This window comes from Hyperolius riggenbachi, chromosome 9, assembly GCF_040937935.1.
Source record: "Hyperolius riggenbachi isolate aHypRig1 chromosome 9, aHypRig1.pri, whole genome shotgun sequence".
NCBI lineage: Eukaryota > Metazoa > Chordata > Amphibia > Anura > Hyperoliidae > Hyperolius > Hyperolius riggenbachi.
In genome coordinates, this window is record NC_090654.1 from 165,434,831 (window position 1) to 165,453,209 (window position 18,379).

The 18,379-nt window shown below is 42.5% G+C and overlaps 1 protein-coding gene across 1 annotated transcript in view; it reads right to left on the reverse strand.

Annotated features, from left to right (window-relative positions):
* The window catches only part of LOC137533580 (parapinopsin-like), a 73,373-nt gene that overhangs the window by 14,253 nt on the left and 40,741 nt on the right, over positions 1-18,379 (reverse strand). Inside the window, exon 2 of the mRNA XM_068254938.1 lies at positions 1,673-2,001. Coding sequence (XP_068111039.1) covers positions 1,673-2,001 — 329 coding nt within the window. The remainder of the gene's footprint in view (positions 1-1,672; positions 2,002-18,379) is intronic.

The following is an 18,379-nucleotide window of genomic DNA, read 5'->3' on the forward strand; positions in this document are numbered from 1 at the left end:
TGCACCCTTACATATCCCTGTTGTTCCAGAGGATGGGGAAAAACCCTTATAAGGCATAGCCTAATTAGCCCCAAGTCGGAAAAAAAATCCTTTCAGTCTCCAGATGGCAATCAGATAAAATCCCTGGATCGACACCACCCAGAATTACCTCGTTATTATAGCCATGGATGCCACTCAATGCAAGGAAAGCATCCAGGTGGGTAAAGGTATCTCCTTTAAAAATATAGCTACAGAGGTGAAAACCCAGGCATAGGAACGTACCATTTCTAACTGATTTTTGAGCAATTTCTGTACCTATGTCCCCCTTGGCTACCTTGTCTCTCAGAGAGGTCGCTCTCCTGAAAGACAGTAAAGACCAATCATAAAATTCAGGAATTTTAGGTAGGCCCTGTTTTAATATAGGCCAATGTTTATTGATAATATGTCCTACTCTATCTGACAACACATTATAGGTCCTGACACATGCTATTCTGTCTCTAGCGTCCCATCTAAAACTTCTGTTGTGAAACCCAAGTTCCCTCTATTGCAAGTTTTCATTTTGAAACCTTCCTCAAGGCACAATGGTGGATATCATCTAGCCAACAATTTATATTTCATCTTCTCCAATCTAATTACCCTTAAAAATAGAATCACTAACAATCCTTTCATTTCTTTGAAACTGACTGAGTTTCTATCAGTCGGTGTGATATAAAGAGCTGTCTCAAGATGGTCTGAGCACTTAATAACCCAGGTATCCAAAAAAACTCACTCACTCTATTCAAGTCACATTCAATAGACAGTTTGATCTCTGGACACACCCCATGCAGCTCCTCCTCAAAGGCCTCAAGGCTCGAACAGGGACCAGCCCACAAACAAAAAATATTGACAATATGTCTACACCAAAGTAAGGCACGCCCACATACAAAGACACAAATTCCTCCTTGTACACAACCATAAATAAATTAGAATAGGATGGGGCCATGATTGAGCCCATCGCCGCCCCCCTTTGCTACATGTAAAATGTGTCACCGAACAAAAATAATTGCGGATGTGGATGTTGTCAGCTTGACTTTCATTGGCTGACCCCGCATTTCAGGTAGGCTGGAATACGGTGATAAAGATAGCTCCTCCAGTGTATTTTTTTACATGAGAGGCAGCAATTTGAGTGCTGTTTTGCCTTATGGGTACCTGGTACTGCTTCTGGTTTTGAGCCTTTAGGAATTCTACTGCAGGAGTTATCTTCCTCTCAGTCCCTCCACTCATTGTCTATTGGACAAAGGATGCACTTCAGAGTACGAAAGCCTCACAAACTCAATAGAAGGAACGCAGCCAAGGCTGGTTAGGAATATTTATTTTAAACTAACATGCTCTAATTATGTTGCAATTTTTTGCACTTTGAAAATATTGTGGATTTTGCCAGCAGTTTCTGCTGCCCGAACTGAAATGCAAAACACAATCACCAAAATGTTATTGGATTTTGTTGTGCAGAGAAGCCCTTAATGTTGGTGAATATCTTCCACCTCTATGTACAATTTAGAGGCTAAGCTATACAATTGTGTGCTTTCTGTATCCCTTCACTGTTCAGCTGTATATACTATATACTGTCTATTGTACAATGCCACAGAAGATGTTGAGCTATATAAATTATGAAGAATAATACTGATATAATACTTGCTCTACAGTAGAAGATTACCTGACGCAGTGTCCACATGAGATATCCATATGATGCTAGTATGATGATGAATGGAATTGCAAAGCAGAATGAGAAATAGCAGATGATGTAAGACATATTAAAAGGGTCAGCATTGTACCAGTCCGGAGCACAGGAGGTCTCAACCCCTTCCAGTTGATAACTTCCCCAACCGAAAAGAGGTGGAGTGTTCCATATTAGAGACCAGATCCAGGCAACAGCAATGCCAGCAAGAGCTTGTTTCGGACTAAAAGTCACAGTGCCCAAAGGTTTACATACCACAAACACACGGTCCACAGCAATCACGGCAATTGTGCAAAGTGCTGCAATCCCTGCAACAAAACACAGTTTTTATTAATCTGATATCTATTACTAATTCATATGTTAAGCTTCAGAAGATTTCTATTCCTTTACTTTCTAACAACATTGACAATGGGATCTGTGCCCCAGTGTTCTGGAAGATGACTGAATGGTTTCTGATGAGTGTCTTTATTGTAGTTCTTCTGTGATTCTACACTTTTGAGGGCTCCAGTTTGTCCAGTTAAATGCGCTTTCCTGAGTGAGTCATGGGGGATGAGGGTACCTCAAGACCAGATGACAACTCTATTAAAGCTAGAGGGGGGAGGGAGGGGGTTGTTATGACATGCTGTGTTCAGATGTTATGTATGAAGCACTTGTTCATTGGTAAAGCAATTTGTGACAATTGCACAATGTAATGAAAATAGTTGTAGATAACATCAGACTACTGGATTTCAGAGTTGTGCTATCAACAGCAGTACTGTTCCATTTGTTCAATTAGAGTTACACTTCAAGGGAAGTCTTAGTCTGCTTATAATGAACACTTTTGCTGACCATACACTATGCATTTTTTTTGCCCAATTAGGCATTTGATTAGGCAAAAACATCTAATTGGGCAAGATTGTTTTCTGTTTGCACCTCAATGGACCCACAAATGACATTATGTAATCAGGCATGGAGATTGTTGGTGATGTCGATCAGTGGTACAGTTGTATAGTGTATGGCCTGCTTTAGGTCTAGTACACATAGGCTGATATTGATTCAGTAAACGACTCATTCAGATGATCGGCTTGCCCAAGAATCTGAAGTGAATACTGCTCAGGGACAGGGTAAATTAACTATAGCTGGAATACTCAGTCCAGTCTTGTGTGTTTGTACTGCTGGAAGAGGGGGAGGGGCTTTAACATTTACCACTTAGTGTTGGCAGGGTCTATGTCAGAAAAGCAGGCAGCTTGGAACCATAGTGTAAAGCATGATACACACATCAATTTCATTTACCAGTTTTACTACTTCGATGTAGTATGAGGTCTAAGGGCCCTTTTCCACTAGAGCGATTGTGATTGCTGAATCGCAAAATCGCAAATCGCTAGTGATTTTTAAATCGCTAGGGTTGTTACCTTATCATAGAAATCACGAGAAGTATTTTCCACTACAGTGATTCGATTTGGAAATCGCTAATCGCAAATCGCAATCGCTTGCTGGAGCGATTTTTACAATGATAATGCAATGCAAATGAAAATCGCAAATCGCAATCGCATAACAGAATTAATGAAAAATCACAATCGCAATCGCTGGCGTTTGTGATTTGTGATTGCGATTGCTAGTGGAAAAGGGCCCTAACAGATTTTGAATGCTTTGAACAGATTGTGTATGTAAGCTCTCACTACAGGAAAGGCTAATTCTGAAAACATTACACATAATAGTACACCTTTACCCAAGGCCACCATCAGAAATTTTGGGGCCCCTCACGAATCACCAGGCCTGGGCGCACCCACTAGTTGCTGGGCCCACCCACTGGTTGCTGTGCACGCCCACTAGCCACCCCAACCCCGTGTCCGTGTGCAAAGTGCGCTGCGGCGAAAAATGTGCATGGCTCCAACACTGAAGAAAGCAGCATGCACAACGTGATGCGGCAAAAAGTGGGTCTGACCATGGCATGTTGTGGGTGGGGCCAAATCCTAGCAAAATACAGGTAGTCCCCAGTTAACAAATGAGATCGGGACTTGTAGGTCTGTTCTATCCTTAATCCGTTCTCTTTTGTCCCCCTCTTTTCTTCCTGTGCCTCTTTTGTCCAGCCCCAGTATAGGTAGCCAGGTATAGGTGGTGCCCCAGTAAAGAAAGTCCGCTGTAGTGGGCTCACTCATCTGCTCCCCACGTTCAAGCGCTGATGTCACTCTTCTCTCAGGGCTGGAATGCATGGGGCTAGTTAGTGAACCACAGGCTCACAGCCAGCACATGCGGCCCTTCCAGCGTTTTGGGGGGGCTCAGGGCCCCTAGAAGCCCTGGGCCCCTCACTGCAGTGTCAGTTGCCCCCCCCCCCCCACCTGATGGCTTGCCTGCCTTTACCATAGAAGATTTGGCCTCTCCCCCTTCACCACTTCAAGGGAAAAATTGGACTTTACCCCCAGAAAATCCATCCAGTGTTTCCATTCTAATGGCTTAGGATGGGACATCCATGTAATAGATTAACCACTTCACCTCCAAGGGTTTTCCCCTTAAAAAAACAGAGCAATTTTCACCTGTTAGCGCTCTCTCCATTCATTCACCTATAACTTTATTACTACTTATCACAACAAAACAATCTATATCTTGGTTTTTTCCGCCACCAATTAGGCTTTCTTTGGGGGGTACTTTTTGCTAAGAATTTTTTATTCTTAAAGTGTTTTTACAGGAAAAATAAGAAAAAAAATGGAAAAAATTCATTATTTCTCAGTTTTTGGCCATTATAGTCTTAAAATGATACATGCTACCGCAATTAAAACCCACACATTTTATTTGCCCATTTGTCCCGGTTATTGCAGCATTTCAAATTTTCCCTAGTACAATGTATGGCGCCAATATTTTATTTGGAAATAAAGGTTAATTTTGTCAGTTTTGCATCCATCCCTTATTATAAGCCCATGATTTATAAAGTAATAGTAATATACCCTATTTACATACAAATCAAAAAAGTTCAATCCCTGAGGAAACTATTTATGCATTTTTTTCATTTGTAACTTAAAAAAAATAAAAATAATTATTGGTAACTACTGGGCAGTGTGGGAGGTCAGGGGTTAATTTAAAATTAAAAAACAAGGTAAAAATAGGTCCTTTATTGAAAAAAAATGTAGATGTAATTTTACTATTTGGCCACAAGATGTATTACTACGCAAACAGGAAGCACTGCGTGGATGGTCTTTGTGAAAGGCAGTGCCGTCCTATAGACGGCTGCGGTCATTCACCTGGGGACTGTGTTCCCATTCATTGATCTAGCGGCTAATGATCGGCAGTGGTAACAACCGTGACGGGCGCAGGGGGCAAGCGGGAATGCACAGCGGGGAAAGACGTAGTAGCTACGTCCCTGTACATAGTTATGACATTTTGCAGGGATGTAGTTAGTCGTCTCGGGGAGGGGAAGTGGTTAAGAGAGAAGCGTGCATGGTGGGCATTACAAAGAACACAATCAATAAAAAAAGACAGAACAATGATAGGTTGCCACAGTATAGAAAGCCAGGTATAGTTGCCCCAGTATAGGTAGCCATGTATAGGTGCCCCTGTACAGGTATCCAGGTATAAGTGGCCCTATTATAGGTAGCCAGGTACAGTTTCCTCCAGTATAGGTTAGCCAGGTAGGTGCCCCCAGTATAGATAGCCAGGTATAGGAGACACCAGTATAGGTTAGCCAGGTAGGTGCCCCCAGTATAGATAGCCAGGTAGTTTCCCCCAGTATAGGTAACCAGAGTGGTTCCCCTGGTGATGGCACATATACAGGAAATAAGCACTTCCTTTACACTCTCCTCTAGTAGGAGGAGCTGCTCTTCTGACTGTCTGCAGGTCACCGCGAAGGTCTCTGCTACATGCTGCACTGGGCATGCAGTGAAAGGGATTAGCTATCAGGGGACTGTGGTGGTGGAGGAGGTGCGCACCCGACTCCAGGAAATAAAGGAGCAGTGTTCGGGGAGGAAGGAGGGTTAGGCGGAATGCCGTCCACCCCTGGTCATCTCTGTCTAGACTGTGTCTCTCACTGGAAATTGAGCATTAACTCTGTTCCACTCTCTTTAGCCACTTTTCCACTTTTACCCCACTACAGTATATCTACATCCTTTATGACTTCATCTAAGGCGGGAGGATGTAAATATACATTTTTTAGCTGAAACACAGCTGTGTACGATTGGGCTTGCTCCTGTGCGAACCTCTGGCACTATCTGCTGCAGCACTATTGGTGAAAGGGAATATATCTGTTCCCTGAGTCAGTAACATTGATTTTTACCATTAAAATACTTTTTTTCTATTTTTTCCCTCTTTTTCCCATTAAAATGCATAGAAAACAAAATTGTTCTAGGAAAAAAATGACATACAATGAAAGTATAGTTTGTCTTGAAAAAAAAACAACAACATATATATTTCATTTAGGGATTAAGTTACTGCTGATTAAATAGGGTCATACAAATCTGCTCTGGTTCATAAGGGGGAAACAAGGTCTGGATGTGAAGTGGTTAAAGTGTACCTGAGACAATAGGATGAAAGGATTTTACTTACCTGGGGCTTCTTTCAGCCCCATGTAGTCCCTCTGCTCTCTCATCTCACCGCCCTTTTGGTCCCCTCGGTTGTGTCGCTGTCAGCTATGCTGCAGATTACTGCGCATGCCAAGTCCCATTCACACTCCTGGGAGTGTTCTGTAACTGTGCTTGCGCAGAATGTTTTCAGCTACATGAGCACAATCATGTTGTGCAGATGACCAGGATCACACATGTGCAGCGGGCTGCACCCAGGCTGGATTACAGAGAGCAGTGCAATGAAAGGGACCAGACAGTCACCGAGGGAGCAGATGGACTACACAGGGCTGGAGAAAGCTCCGTACTTTTTGGGCCATAAGACGCTCCTGATCATAAGATGCATCTAGATTTAGAGGATAAAAACTAGGGGAAAAAAATATACTAAACCTGGGGTCATATGCAATTTATTTTTTCTCCTAAGTTTTCTCCTAGGAGATAATTTTTCATCTTAGATTTAAAAGAACTTTTTAGCACTTTACAATGGAAAAAGTATCAAAAAGTGGGTGAAAACGTACTGTAAAAATTATTTTGAGTATTTGTTTGCTTGTTGGTGGTTTAAAAGGTATTTTATTTACAAGTTGTGAAAATATCACCCATGAGAAAACTCAGGTGGAAAAGTGAATTGCATATGGGCCCTGGTGCGTCCATGGTGTAAGAGCATCTTGTGGAGTTTTCCCTCCCCAACTGTTATGTTCCCCTTGTACCTCTTGAGTCCCCCTTGTACCTCTTGTGCACCCCTTGTACAGCTTGTGTCCTCTTTGTACTGCTTGTGCCCCCCTTGTACTGCTTGTGTCCGCCTTGTACTGCTGGTGTCCCCCTTGTCCTGCTTTTGTCCCCCTTGTACCACAATTATGAAAGGTCGAAGCCATTTGTATCAGTGTGTGTTCGTAAGTTGGGAACTCCCTGTATTCGGTCCATAAGACATGACTCTCCCCAAATTTGACGTCTTATGGTACGAAAAATACATTAAGTAAAAAATATTTTCTTCCAAATCCTCTCAGGTTTCCTTTAATACTTTTCTAGTAGAAAACAGACACTAGATGAGAATGATCAGTTTGTATTCAGCTTTGATTACACCCTGATCGCAGATAAATTATGTTCAGTTTTCCTGGCAGGTGGCATCTCCTGCAAGTGAAGTGCCTGTTAAAAATCTCCCTTTGAAGAGATGAGACAAATAAAGGCTATCTTTGTAGTTGTTGTGGAGCTCACAGGGCCAGATTTACCACAAGGCACCGTACATAGTGCCTACAGTAGTAAGTACATAGTGCCTACAGGCGCCTGATGATGAAAAGGCGGCTAACTCCCCCCCGAGCATCTCCCTTACTTCTTCCCTATACAGAGTCCTAATGTGCGTGTAAATGAGAGGTTACTCACCCAGCTCTTGGCATTCGACTGACTAGAGCACTCTTCAGTCAGTGGCACCTCTAGCTACTTAATACCGAGGTTTCTCTAGCTTCCTAATACCTGGTGGCACCTCTAGCTTCTTAATACTGATGTTTCTCTAGCTTCCTAATACCTGGGGGCACCTCTAGCTACTTAATACTGAGGTTTCTCTAGCTTCCTAATACCTGGAGGCACCTCTAGCTACTTAATATCAAGGGTACTTCTGGCTACTTAATACTAAAAAGACTTGATATTTATATTTGTAGATTTTATAAGGGCCAGTGAATATAGATTATCCACTAATAATACATTGAACACACTATTTGCAAGCTGTACGCATCCTCTAGAAATGCATATTCCAATTACATATATTTTAATGTTCTTTGTTTACAGTAAGATTACTTTAAGCTGATCTTTTCACATATGGTATTGTCAATCTAGGCCACAATTCTGTTTTAATGTCATGTAGTGTCTGAGAGGATGTGTATGCCTATGAGACATGGAAATGACTGTTCAGGGCCTCTTGTAAGTTTTTATTTTATAGCGTCAGCATTCAAAGCTGACTACTCCCCTGAGTACTGTATCTTCACTATGTGCAGATTAGATCCTGCACTTACACAGCTAAGGCATTGGAAAGACAGAGTGTTAAAATCCAGAGGCATTTCAAATGGAAATGTAATTGCTTTATAAAATGAATTTATAGCTCATAATATGAAAGCTACACACTACAATCATCTCAAGATCAGACTGATTTTCCTAACGGCAGCGTTAAAAATTAAATGTCTTTAAAGGCTGTTTTTCAATAGAAATTGTTTATTATAGTAACTTTATCTCCACTTAACTCTAAGAAAAGTTTGCTTAAATCTGGTGCTGAGTTAATCAGGCTGCCAAAAATGAGAGTTGCACTGGATCTGATTTGTGGGATATCTGATTAGTTTACTGATATAGGTCAGAGACCCCCTGTTCATGTAACCTCAGGTCATCTGTCAGTCTCCAACTTTTATACTGACAGCCACCTAGTCTCTCTGACCTTGACAAATAGAAATGTAAAAATAAGGCCATCAATGCCGTCCTATATATTTTTCCTATATAGGTGTCCTTGAATTTACCAATGTTTTGGGGTTTATAGAGATAATGGAACTGATGACTTAACAACTCAAAAATACAAGATGCTCAGTTGGGTGGATTCAAACTTACTTTAAAGAGAACCCGATGTATGTTTAAATAATGTTTTCTGCATACAGAGGCTGGATCTGCCTATACAGCCCAGCCTCTGTTGCTATCCCAAACCCCACTAGGGTCCCCCTGCACTCTGCAATCCCTCATAAATCACAGCCGTGCTGTGAGGCTGTGTTTACATCTGTAGTGTCAGTCTCAGCTGCTCCCCCGCCTCCTGCATAGCTCCGGTCCCTGCCCCGTCCCTTCCCTCCAATCAGCAGGGAGGGAAGGGATGCAGGCGGGGACTGGAGTTCTGCAGGAGGCGGGGAGAGCAGCAGACTGACACTATAGAGATAAACACAGCCAGCTCTGACAAGCTGTTTGTCAGCAGCGTGGCTGTGATTTATGAGGGATTGCAGAGCGCAGGGGGACCTTAGGGGGGTTTGGGATAGCAACAGAGGCTGGGCTGTATAGGCAGATCCAGCCTCTGTATGCAGATAATATTCTTCAAACCCACCTCGGGTTCTCTTTAAAGTGGTCTGAAAGCCAGAATTTCTACTTTGCTCTAAACAATTCCTCACAGCTTGAAAACTACTATCCCAGAATATTTTATTAGCAGAACCTCACTGAAATGGTTAAACAAAAGCACTTTGTCCTGCTATTCAGCTTCAATCTGCATCCAAACTGTAGATAACAGTATCTTTGTTTACATTGGAATGTTGTTATAATGTGTGTAAACACAGTTTAATAAGTGAAAAGGAGCTCTCTGTGCTTCAGACACACACACACACAGTTCAGAAAAGCTCATTAGAAGATGTTAATGTGTAATAAAAAGCAGTTTGAATAAAATGCAATGCCAGCTTTCAGGGTATGGTAAAGTACACTTTGGAAGCTTGTAATTTGTAAACAGACAATATTACTTATGCACAAAAGCCAATATGATAACTGTATGAGTAATATAAAGTAGGAAAACACATTTTTATTGAATGTTATGTCAGAGTTTCAGACCACTTTAAGACCAACATATTTTTAATTAATTGTACATCAATTTGCAAAAACAACCCATCTGTATAAGATTCTGAGTACTTGCAAACAACTTTTTTTTCGACCATGGTATGGCCTGTTCTGAGTGGAACCAGTTCTGTTAAACCGCTTTATGGTCTTAGCCTCCATCCATACTGCAGCACAGTTTCAGAGTGTTGGCAACCATCTCATAGTCTAGGCCATCTTAAGGTAGAGTGATAATTCTTTTCTTAAGATCCCCGGAGCGTTCTATGCCATGAGGTGCCATGTTGAACTTCTAGTGCCCAGTAAAAGAGAGTTTAAGAGCAATAACACCAAACTTAACACACCTGCTTCCCACTGATATGAGACCTTGTAACACTAAAAAGTAACATGATCCTGGGAGGGTAAATTAGTCAGAATGTTTACATTCTCTTTTGTTGCCAATGGTTTAGATATTAATAGCTGTGTTTTTTGATGGGACAGCAAATTCACAACATTATGCAAGTGTACACTGACTACTTTACATTGTATCAAAGTATCATATATTCAATGTTGTCCCATGACAATATATAATAAAATATTAATAGTGAGATAGTGTGTGTGTTTTTTATATTTATACCATAGTTATGGAGTTATAATTTAAAATAACATAATGAGTCACTGCCATTAGGGCTGATCAGTGAGATGCAAATAATTTATCCTTGCATTCAAATGTATATGTAGCTGGAAATTGAACCAAGCAGGATAACTTCCTGTCCATGTTTATTGGCCCAAGCTCAAGCTGCATAACATTTACATCAAATTTGAATGCAAGGAGAAACTATTTGCATCTCACTCACCATTCCTGTTGAAACAAACAGCACTAGACTTTGGACACTAGTGGTAGGCAGAAATTACGCCTATGCTTAATAACGCATCAAAATTCACAATTATGCATCACAATCGTAATGTGAAATTTGAGAATTACGCGTAAAAACATTTGCATCACTAACCGCAATTATGCATAATAGCTTAATTTACGTGTAATTTTGTTTGCAAACGGTTTTACGCATACAAACAGATTTTTCGAATTGAATATTTAAATTGCCGAACGCGTGCAATATACTGGTTGATGAATGCATTTTTTTCTTTTTTTGCATACAAACTCAATTTTTGCTTGGAATATTTAATGAATAGCTGCACGTGTGCAGTAGCTGGAAATGCATATTTTTTTTTTATGCATATGATTGCGTTTTTTGCATTGAATATTTTTTTTCTATAACTCTTTTATTATCCGCAAGAGAATGTCATGAACAGTGTAAGATACTGTAATGATCGCTGCTGCAGCAGCTATTGCTGGAAGTAGTGCTGCAGCTCAGTCAGTTCTGATCTATTTCCATGCAAGCTGCATAGCTTTGTCTGTCTTTCCCTGCTGTCGGCTTGTGACTGATTATCATTCACCTGTGTGGGAATCTGAATGTCTGCTCCCATTGGATGACCTCAGTATAAAGATCTGCTTCCTGCAGGGTTTCCTTGGGTTTTCATAGCTTCAGCCTAAGCCTGCCTTGCTGTCGCTTTAGCCCCCGATCGTGTTTCTTGTTATAAAGATACTTTGCTGGTCTTTGCATCATATATTGGTTCATTGCCAATATATATGCATACCAGCACGTTTATTATTTTCCTTGTATTTGTGTTACGTTGATACATCAGTGTCGCTGATGTATACGTACACGAACTGTTTATATCCTGTGTGCAGTTAGTCAGCTTTCCAGCACGTTTTGGTAGGTTGCGCGTACCGTGACCACCCGTGCTGAGGTAGTTACCCTGCTCCTGGTTCTGTCTGTGGATTGCGTTCATCTCTGCGAAGAGATAACGAATCCTTCTGAATCCTGTTCTGTTACCGTTTGTGGATTGCGTTCATCTCTGCGAAGAGATAGCGAATCCTTCTGAGTCCTGTTCCCTGTGTTACTCCATTCCTAGTCAGCGTTCCTGCTTATGTCATATATCGGTTCATTGCCGATATATACATATGTTAGTCAGACGTTACAAATAGTTTCATTGATAGCTGTAATTGTAATACGCTACGAAAACATACTTATTGTATATTTATCTGTGTTACGTTCATCTATCTTAATCCTGCTATTTTCTGACTATCCTGTCCTGTCTTTGTGAGGCACGCCATCGCCGCATCGCATTGGCTGCCTCATTCCAGTCTGTCTGGTTTTGGACGCTTGCTGTCGCTAAGTAGCCGCTAGCTAGCAAGCGTTCATTCTGTCTACCTGTCCTGATCTCCTCAGTTCTGGTTTGTGCGCTCAGCGCTACTTTGCGCTGAGACGTTATAACGAAAGCATTGTTTGTGGCTGTCAGATCTGCACCGGCTCTGTGCGCCACAATCTCCTATTGGAGTCAGTCCTCCCCTCCACTATACTAGGGATAGCCTGTTTCCTTGTGCTAGTGTGTGTACCTCCTCCACGCCAGCTCATGCGTTGCATGCTGACTGTGGAGAATACACCACCAAGCCTTACAGATACATTACTGAATCAACACATAGACAATCTTACTCGAAAGAGGTACATAATAAAAACATCCGTTAACATCATCCGTGTCTATGTGTGAATTATTACACCATAATAAATAAAAATGAATGCACTGTATAAGAATAAACAACATTATGCATCTCTTCTTAGTAAAATGTCCATTACATGAAATGCTGAAGGGAACAAAATTATCAGATAAATACCTATGGAAATCAAGGCACCCATCAATAGACAAAATTTTCCAGAACTTCACATAACAACCAAACCGACTGCTTGACACGTGTTTCACGATCAAAGATCGCTTCCTCAGAGGCATACAGTATACATGTATATCTGTTAAAAAAACCACACATAATAAACAATTTTATATTACATACCATTCTAGGTATATGCACCTCGCGGGATACAGGATAAGAAAAAAAGTAAACAGTCTTACCACATGTGAGTCCAAATAGAGACCACAGACCGCAATCTTCAAAAATTATGGTTTCCATAAATATCGTTATAGAGAAAATGCCAGTATAAATGCCCAACCTAATATACCCGTGTGTAAATCTAAAAGCCCTAATGTGCCAGTAGATATAATCCTACACCACTATATAGCCCCAAGATTCACATCACCTCTTATGTATATCACCGTGCAGACGAGCAGATGATCGTGCCCATGATAGTAATAGGTACATGATCACTAGTGCATATATATATTTTTAACCCTATGTATATCAACATATATTGTGCATATGCACCAATGCACAAATTGCATACTGCAATAGTACATAGTGTGGAATGGGATGGTTTTCTATTCCTTCATTTGCCTATCAATCCTTCACCTTTGGTGAGTTTCAGAGTGGGTCTTATTATTATCTACTCATATTTGCTATATTTGGGACGGTAATATGGGGATTTTACATTTTCTAGGTGTCTTCTTTTATTCGCCCAGTAGATGGCATTGGACTGGACTATGCACTGATCGTACATACTGTAGTGCTTATAGCGCATGCGCGGAGGTGTCCTCTGATGCGCATATTTGTGGATGCGCACATTCTGATCACGCTCTGTGTCATTACGCTTGGGACCCACGGGACCTGGAGGTTGCATTCTGGGAGCGCGGGCGCTTCACACTTCCGTGTACTCCGCGCATACACATAGCGTGCGTGTCACCGCGGCGTGCTGGCGGTGGGACTTCCGCCTTTCTCTCTGCATGCCACACTTAGCTCACTTCCATTGGTGGATGGAGGGTTTATATGACCCAGCATACCTTCCGTTTTTACACTTCCGCCTTTGGCGCTGACAGTGGTATTTCTGGACTGTGTCCACTTGGTGTGGTTCTTCATATCTTTACAGGTATTTATTGATGTATAGATGAGATATATAGCTGGGCACCGTCTTCTATATACACTGTCTGGTGGGGACTTTACTTGTTTAGCTTTATTTAGCTGTATATATTATAGTCACTGCTGGACTCTTTTTGGTTACATATGGACATGCCTGTATGCATCGGAGCATGTCTATGGGGATATCTAGATGCATTAACTCTATATATAGATATATATGTTCTCTCTTTTCACCCATTTTTTAATCTTTTCTAAACCCTTGTATACATGATACTCTATGGATTAATCTATGTACTATTGCAGTATGCAATTTGTGCATTGGTGCATATGCACAATATATGTTGATATACATAGGGTTAAAAATAGATATATGCACTAGTGATTAGTGTTGGGCGAACAGTGTTCGCCACTGTTCGGGTTCTGCAGAACATCACCCTGTTCGGGTGATGTTCGGGTTCGGCCGAACACCTGATGGTGTTCGGCCAAACTGTTCGGCCATATGGCCGAACTAAGAGCGCATGGCCGAACGTTACCCGAACGTTCGGCTAGCACTGTGATTGGCCGAACGGGTCACGTGTAGTGTTGGGCGAACATCTAGATGTTCGGGTTCGGGCCGAACATGGCCGAACTCCGAACATAATGGAAGTCAATGGGGACCCGAACTTTTGTGCTTTGTAAAGCCTCCTTATATGCTACATACCCCAAATTTACAGGGTATGTGCACCTTGGGAGTGGGTACAAGAGGAAAAAAAATTTAGCAAAAAGAGCTTATAGTTTTTGAGAAAATCGATTTTAAAGTTTCAAAGGGAAAACTGTCTTTTAAATGCGGGAAATGTCTGTTTTCTTTGCACAGGTAACATGCTTTTTGTCGGCATGCAGTCATAAATGTAATACATATAAGAGGTTCCAGGAAAAGGGACCGGTAACGCTAACCCAGCAGCAGCACACGTGATGGAACAGGAGGAGGGTGGCGCAGGAGGAGAAGGCCACGCTTTGAGACACAACAACCCAGGCCTTGCATGAGGACAAGAAGCGTGCGGATAGCAATTTGCATTTTGTCGCCATGCAGTCATAAATGTAATACAGATGAGAGGTTCAATAAACAGGGACCGGAAACGCTAACCCATCACAGATGTTCATTGTTCATGTTACTTGGTTGGGGTCCGGGAGTGTTGCGTAGTCGTTTCCAATCCAGGATTGATTCATTTTAATTTGAGTCAGACGGTCTGCATTTTCTGTGGAGAGGCGGATACGCCGCCGATCTGTGACGATGCCTCCGGCAGCACTGAAACAGCGTTCCGACATAACGCTGGCTGCCGGGCAAGCCAGCACCTCTATTGCGTACATTGCCAGTTTGTGCCAGGTGTCTAGCTTCGATACCCAATAGTTGAAGGGTGCAGATGGATTGTTCAACACAGCTACGCCATCTGACATGTAGTCCTTGACCATCTTCTCCAGGCGATCGGTGTTGGAGGTGGATCTGCACGCTTGCTGTTCTGTGTGCTGCTGCATGGGTGTCAGAAAATTTTCCCACTCCAAGGACACTGCCGATACCATTCCCTTTTGGGCACTAGCTGCGGCTTGTGTTGTTTGCTGCCCTCCTGGTCGTCCTGGGTTTGCGGAAGTCAGTCTGTCGGCGTACAACTGGCTAGAGGAGGGGGAGGATGTCAATCTCCTCTCTAAAGTCTCCACAAGGGCCTGCTGGTATTCTTCCATTGTGACCTGTCTGGCTCTTTCTTCAAGCAGTTTTGGAACATTGTGTTTGTACCGTGGATCCAGAAGGGTATAAACCCAGTAATTGGTGTTGTCCAGAATGCGCACAATGCGTGGGTCGCGTTCAATGCAGTCCTAGGCCGAAGAGGTCATAGCCTAGGGTCACAAAACCTGTTTATTTGGGCAATTTCAATGGTGGCGAGTCTGACATACATAAATCGCAGCAATGGCCGTTAGCAACGTCTGAATCTCACGAAATGTCTCATGCAGGTAGAAGACATATTGTTAGACTTGGGCTCCAAAGATGGGTTCCCTACATCTCTGCAAACCAGAGTTACAGGGCTCCAAATTTGGTAAAATCACCCATAGGCTTTCATTGGGCCTCCTATTTACAGTTCCAAAATCTCACATCTTTTCAAAGGGCAATTACTCAGCAGTGGCAAATTTTCTAGCATTGTAGGGACCCTTAGGGGGAACATGACTGGTGAGTTTCGGGCCCCTAGGCCAAAGAGGTCATAGCCTAGGGTCACAAAAACCTGTTTATTTGGGCTATTTCAATGGTAGTGATGGTGACGTACATAAATCGCAGCAATGGCCGTTAGCAAAGTCTGAATCTCACGAAATGTCTCATGCAGGTAGAAGACATATTGTTAGACTTGGATTCCAAAGATGGGGTCCCTACATCTCTGCAAACCAGAGTTACAGGGGTCCAAAATTGGTAAAATCCCCCATAGGATTTCATTGCCTCCCTATTTCACTTTCCAAAATCTCACATCTTTTCAAAGGGCAATGGCTCAGCAGTACCAAATTTTCTAGCATTGTAGGGACCCTTAGGGGGAACATGACTGGTGAGTTTCGGGCCCCTAGGCCGAAGAGGTCATAGCCTAGGGTCACAAAAACCTGTTTATTTGGGCTATTTCAATGGTAGTGATGGTGGCGTACATAAATCTCAGCCATGGCCGTTAGCAACGTCTGAATCTCACGAAATGTCTCATGCAGGTAGAAGACATATTGTTAGACTTGGATTCCAAAGATGGGGTCCCTACATCTCTGCAAACCAGAGTTACAGGGGTCCAAAATTGGTAAAATCCCCCATAGGATTTCATTGCCTCCCTATTTCACTTTCCAAAATCTCACATCTTTTCAAAGGGCAATGGCTCAGCAGTACCAAATTTTCTAGCATTGTAGGGACCCTTAGGGGGAACATGACTGGTGAGTTTCGGGCCCCTAGGCCGAAGAGGTCGTAGCCTAGGGTCACAAAAACCTGTTTATTTGGGCTATTTCAATGGTAGTGATGGTGGCGTACATAAATCTCAGCAATGGCCGTTAGCAAAGTCTGAATCTCACGAAATGTCTCATGCAGGTAGAAGACATATTGTTAGACTTGGATTCCAAAGATGGGGTCCCTACATCTCTGCAAACCAGAGTTACAGGGGTCCAACATTGGTAAAATCCCCCATAGGATTTCATTGCCTCCCTATTTCACTTTCCAAAATCTCACATCTTTTCAAAGGGCAATGGCTCAGCAGTACCAAATTTTCTAGCATTGTAGGGACCCTTAGGGGGATCATGACTGGTGAGTTTTGCCACTGCTGAGCCATTGCCCTTTGAAATGGTGTGAGATTTTGGAACGGTAAATAGGAGACCCCATCTTTGGAATCCAAGTCTAACAATATGTCTTCTACCTGCATGAGACATTTCGTGAGATTCAGACGTTGCTAACGGCCATGGCTGAGATTTATGTACGCCACCATCACTACCATTGAAATAGCCCAAATAAACAGGTTTTTGTGACCCTAGGCTATGACCTCTTCGGCCTAGGGGCCCGAACTCACCAGTCATGTTCCCCCTAAGGGTCCCTACAATGCTAGAAAATTTGGTACTGCTGAGCCATTGCCCTTTGAAAAGATGTGAGATTTTGGAAAGTGAAATAGGGAGGCAATGAAATCCTATGGGGGATTTTACCAATTTTGGACCCCTGTAACTCTGGTTTGCAGAGATGTAGGGACCCCATCTTTGGAATCCAAGTCTAACAATATGTCTTCTACCTGCATGAGACATTTCGTGAGATTCAGACTTTGCTAACGGCCATTGCTGAGATTTATGTACGCCACCATCACTACCATTGAAATAGCCCAAATAAACAGGTTTTTGTGACCCTAGGCTATGACCTCTTCGGCCGAGGGGCCCGAAACTCACCAGTCATGTTCCCCCTAAGGGTCCCTACAATGCTAGAAAATTTGGTACTGCTGAGCCATTGCCCTTTGAAAAGATGTGAGATTTTGGAAAGTGAAATAGGGAGGCAATGAAATCCTATGGGGGATTTTACCAATTTTGGACCCCTGTAACTCTGGTTTGCAGAGATGTAGGGACCCCATCTTTGGAATCCAAGTCTAACAATATGTCTTCTACCTGCATGAGACATTTCGTGAGATTCAGACGTTGCTAACGGCCATGGCTGAGATTTATGTACGCCACCATCACTACCATTGAAATAGCCCAAATAAACAGGTTTTTGTGACCCTAGGCTATGACCTCTTCGGCCTAGGGGCCCGAAACTCACCAGTCATGTTCCCCCTAAGGGTCCCTACAATGCTAGAAAATTTGGTACTGCTGAGCCATTGCCCTTTGAAAAGATGTGAGATTTTGGAAAGTGAAATAGGGAGGCAATGAAATCCTATGGGGGATTTTACCAATTTTGGACCCCTGTAACTCTGGTTTGCAGAGATGTAGGGACCCCATCTTTGGAATCCAAGTCTAACAATATGTCTTCTACCTGCATGAGACATTTCGTGAGATTCAGACTTTGCTAACGGCCATTGCTGCGATTTATGTACGTCACCATCACTACCATTGAAATAGCCCAAATAAACAGGTTTTTGTGACCCTAGGCTATGACCTCTTTGGCCTAGGGGCCCGAAACTCACCAGTCATGTTCCCCCTAAGGGTCCCTACAATGCTAGAAAATTTGGTACTGCTGAGCCATTGCCCTTTGAAAAGATGTGAGATTTTGGAAAGTGAAATAGGGAGGCAATGAAATCCTATGGG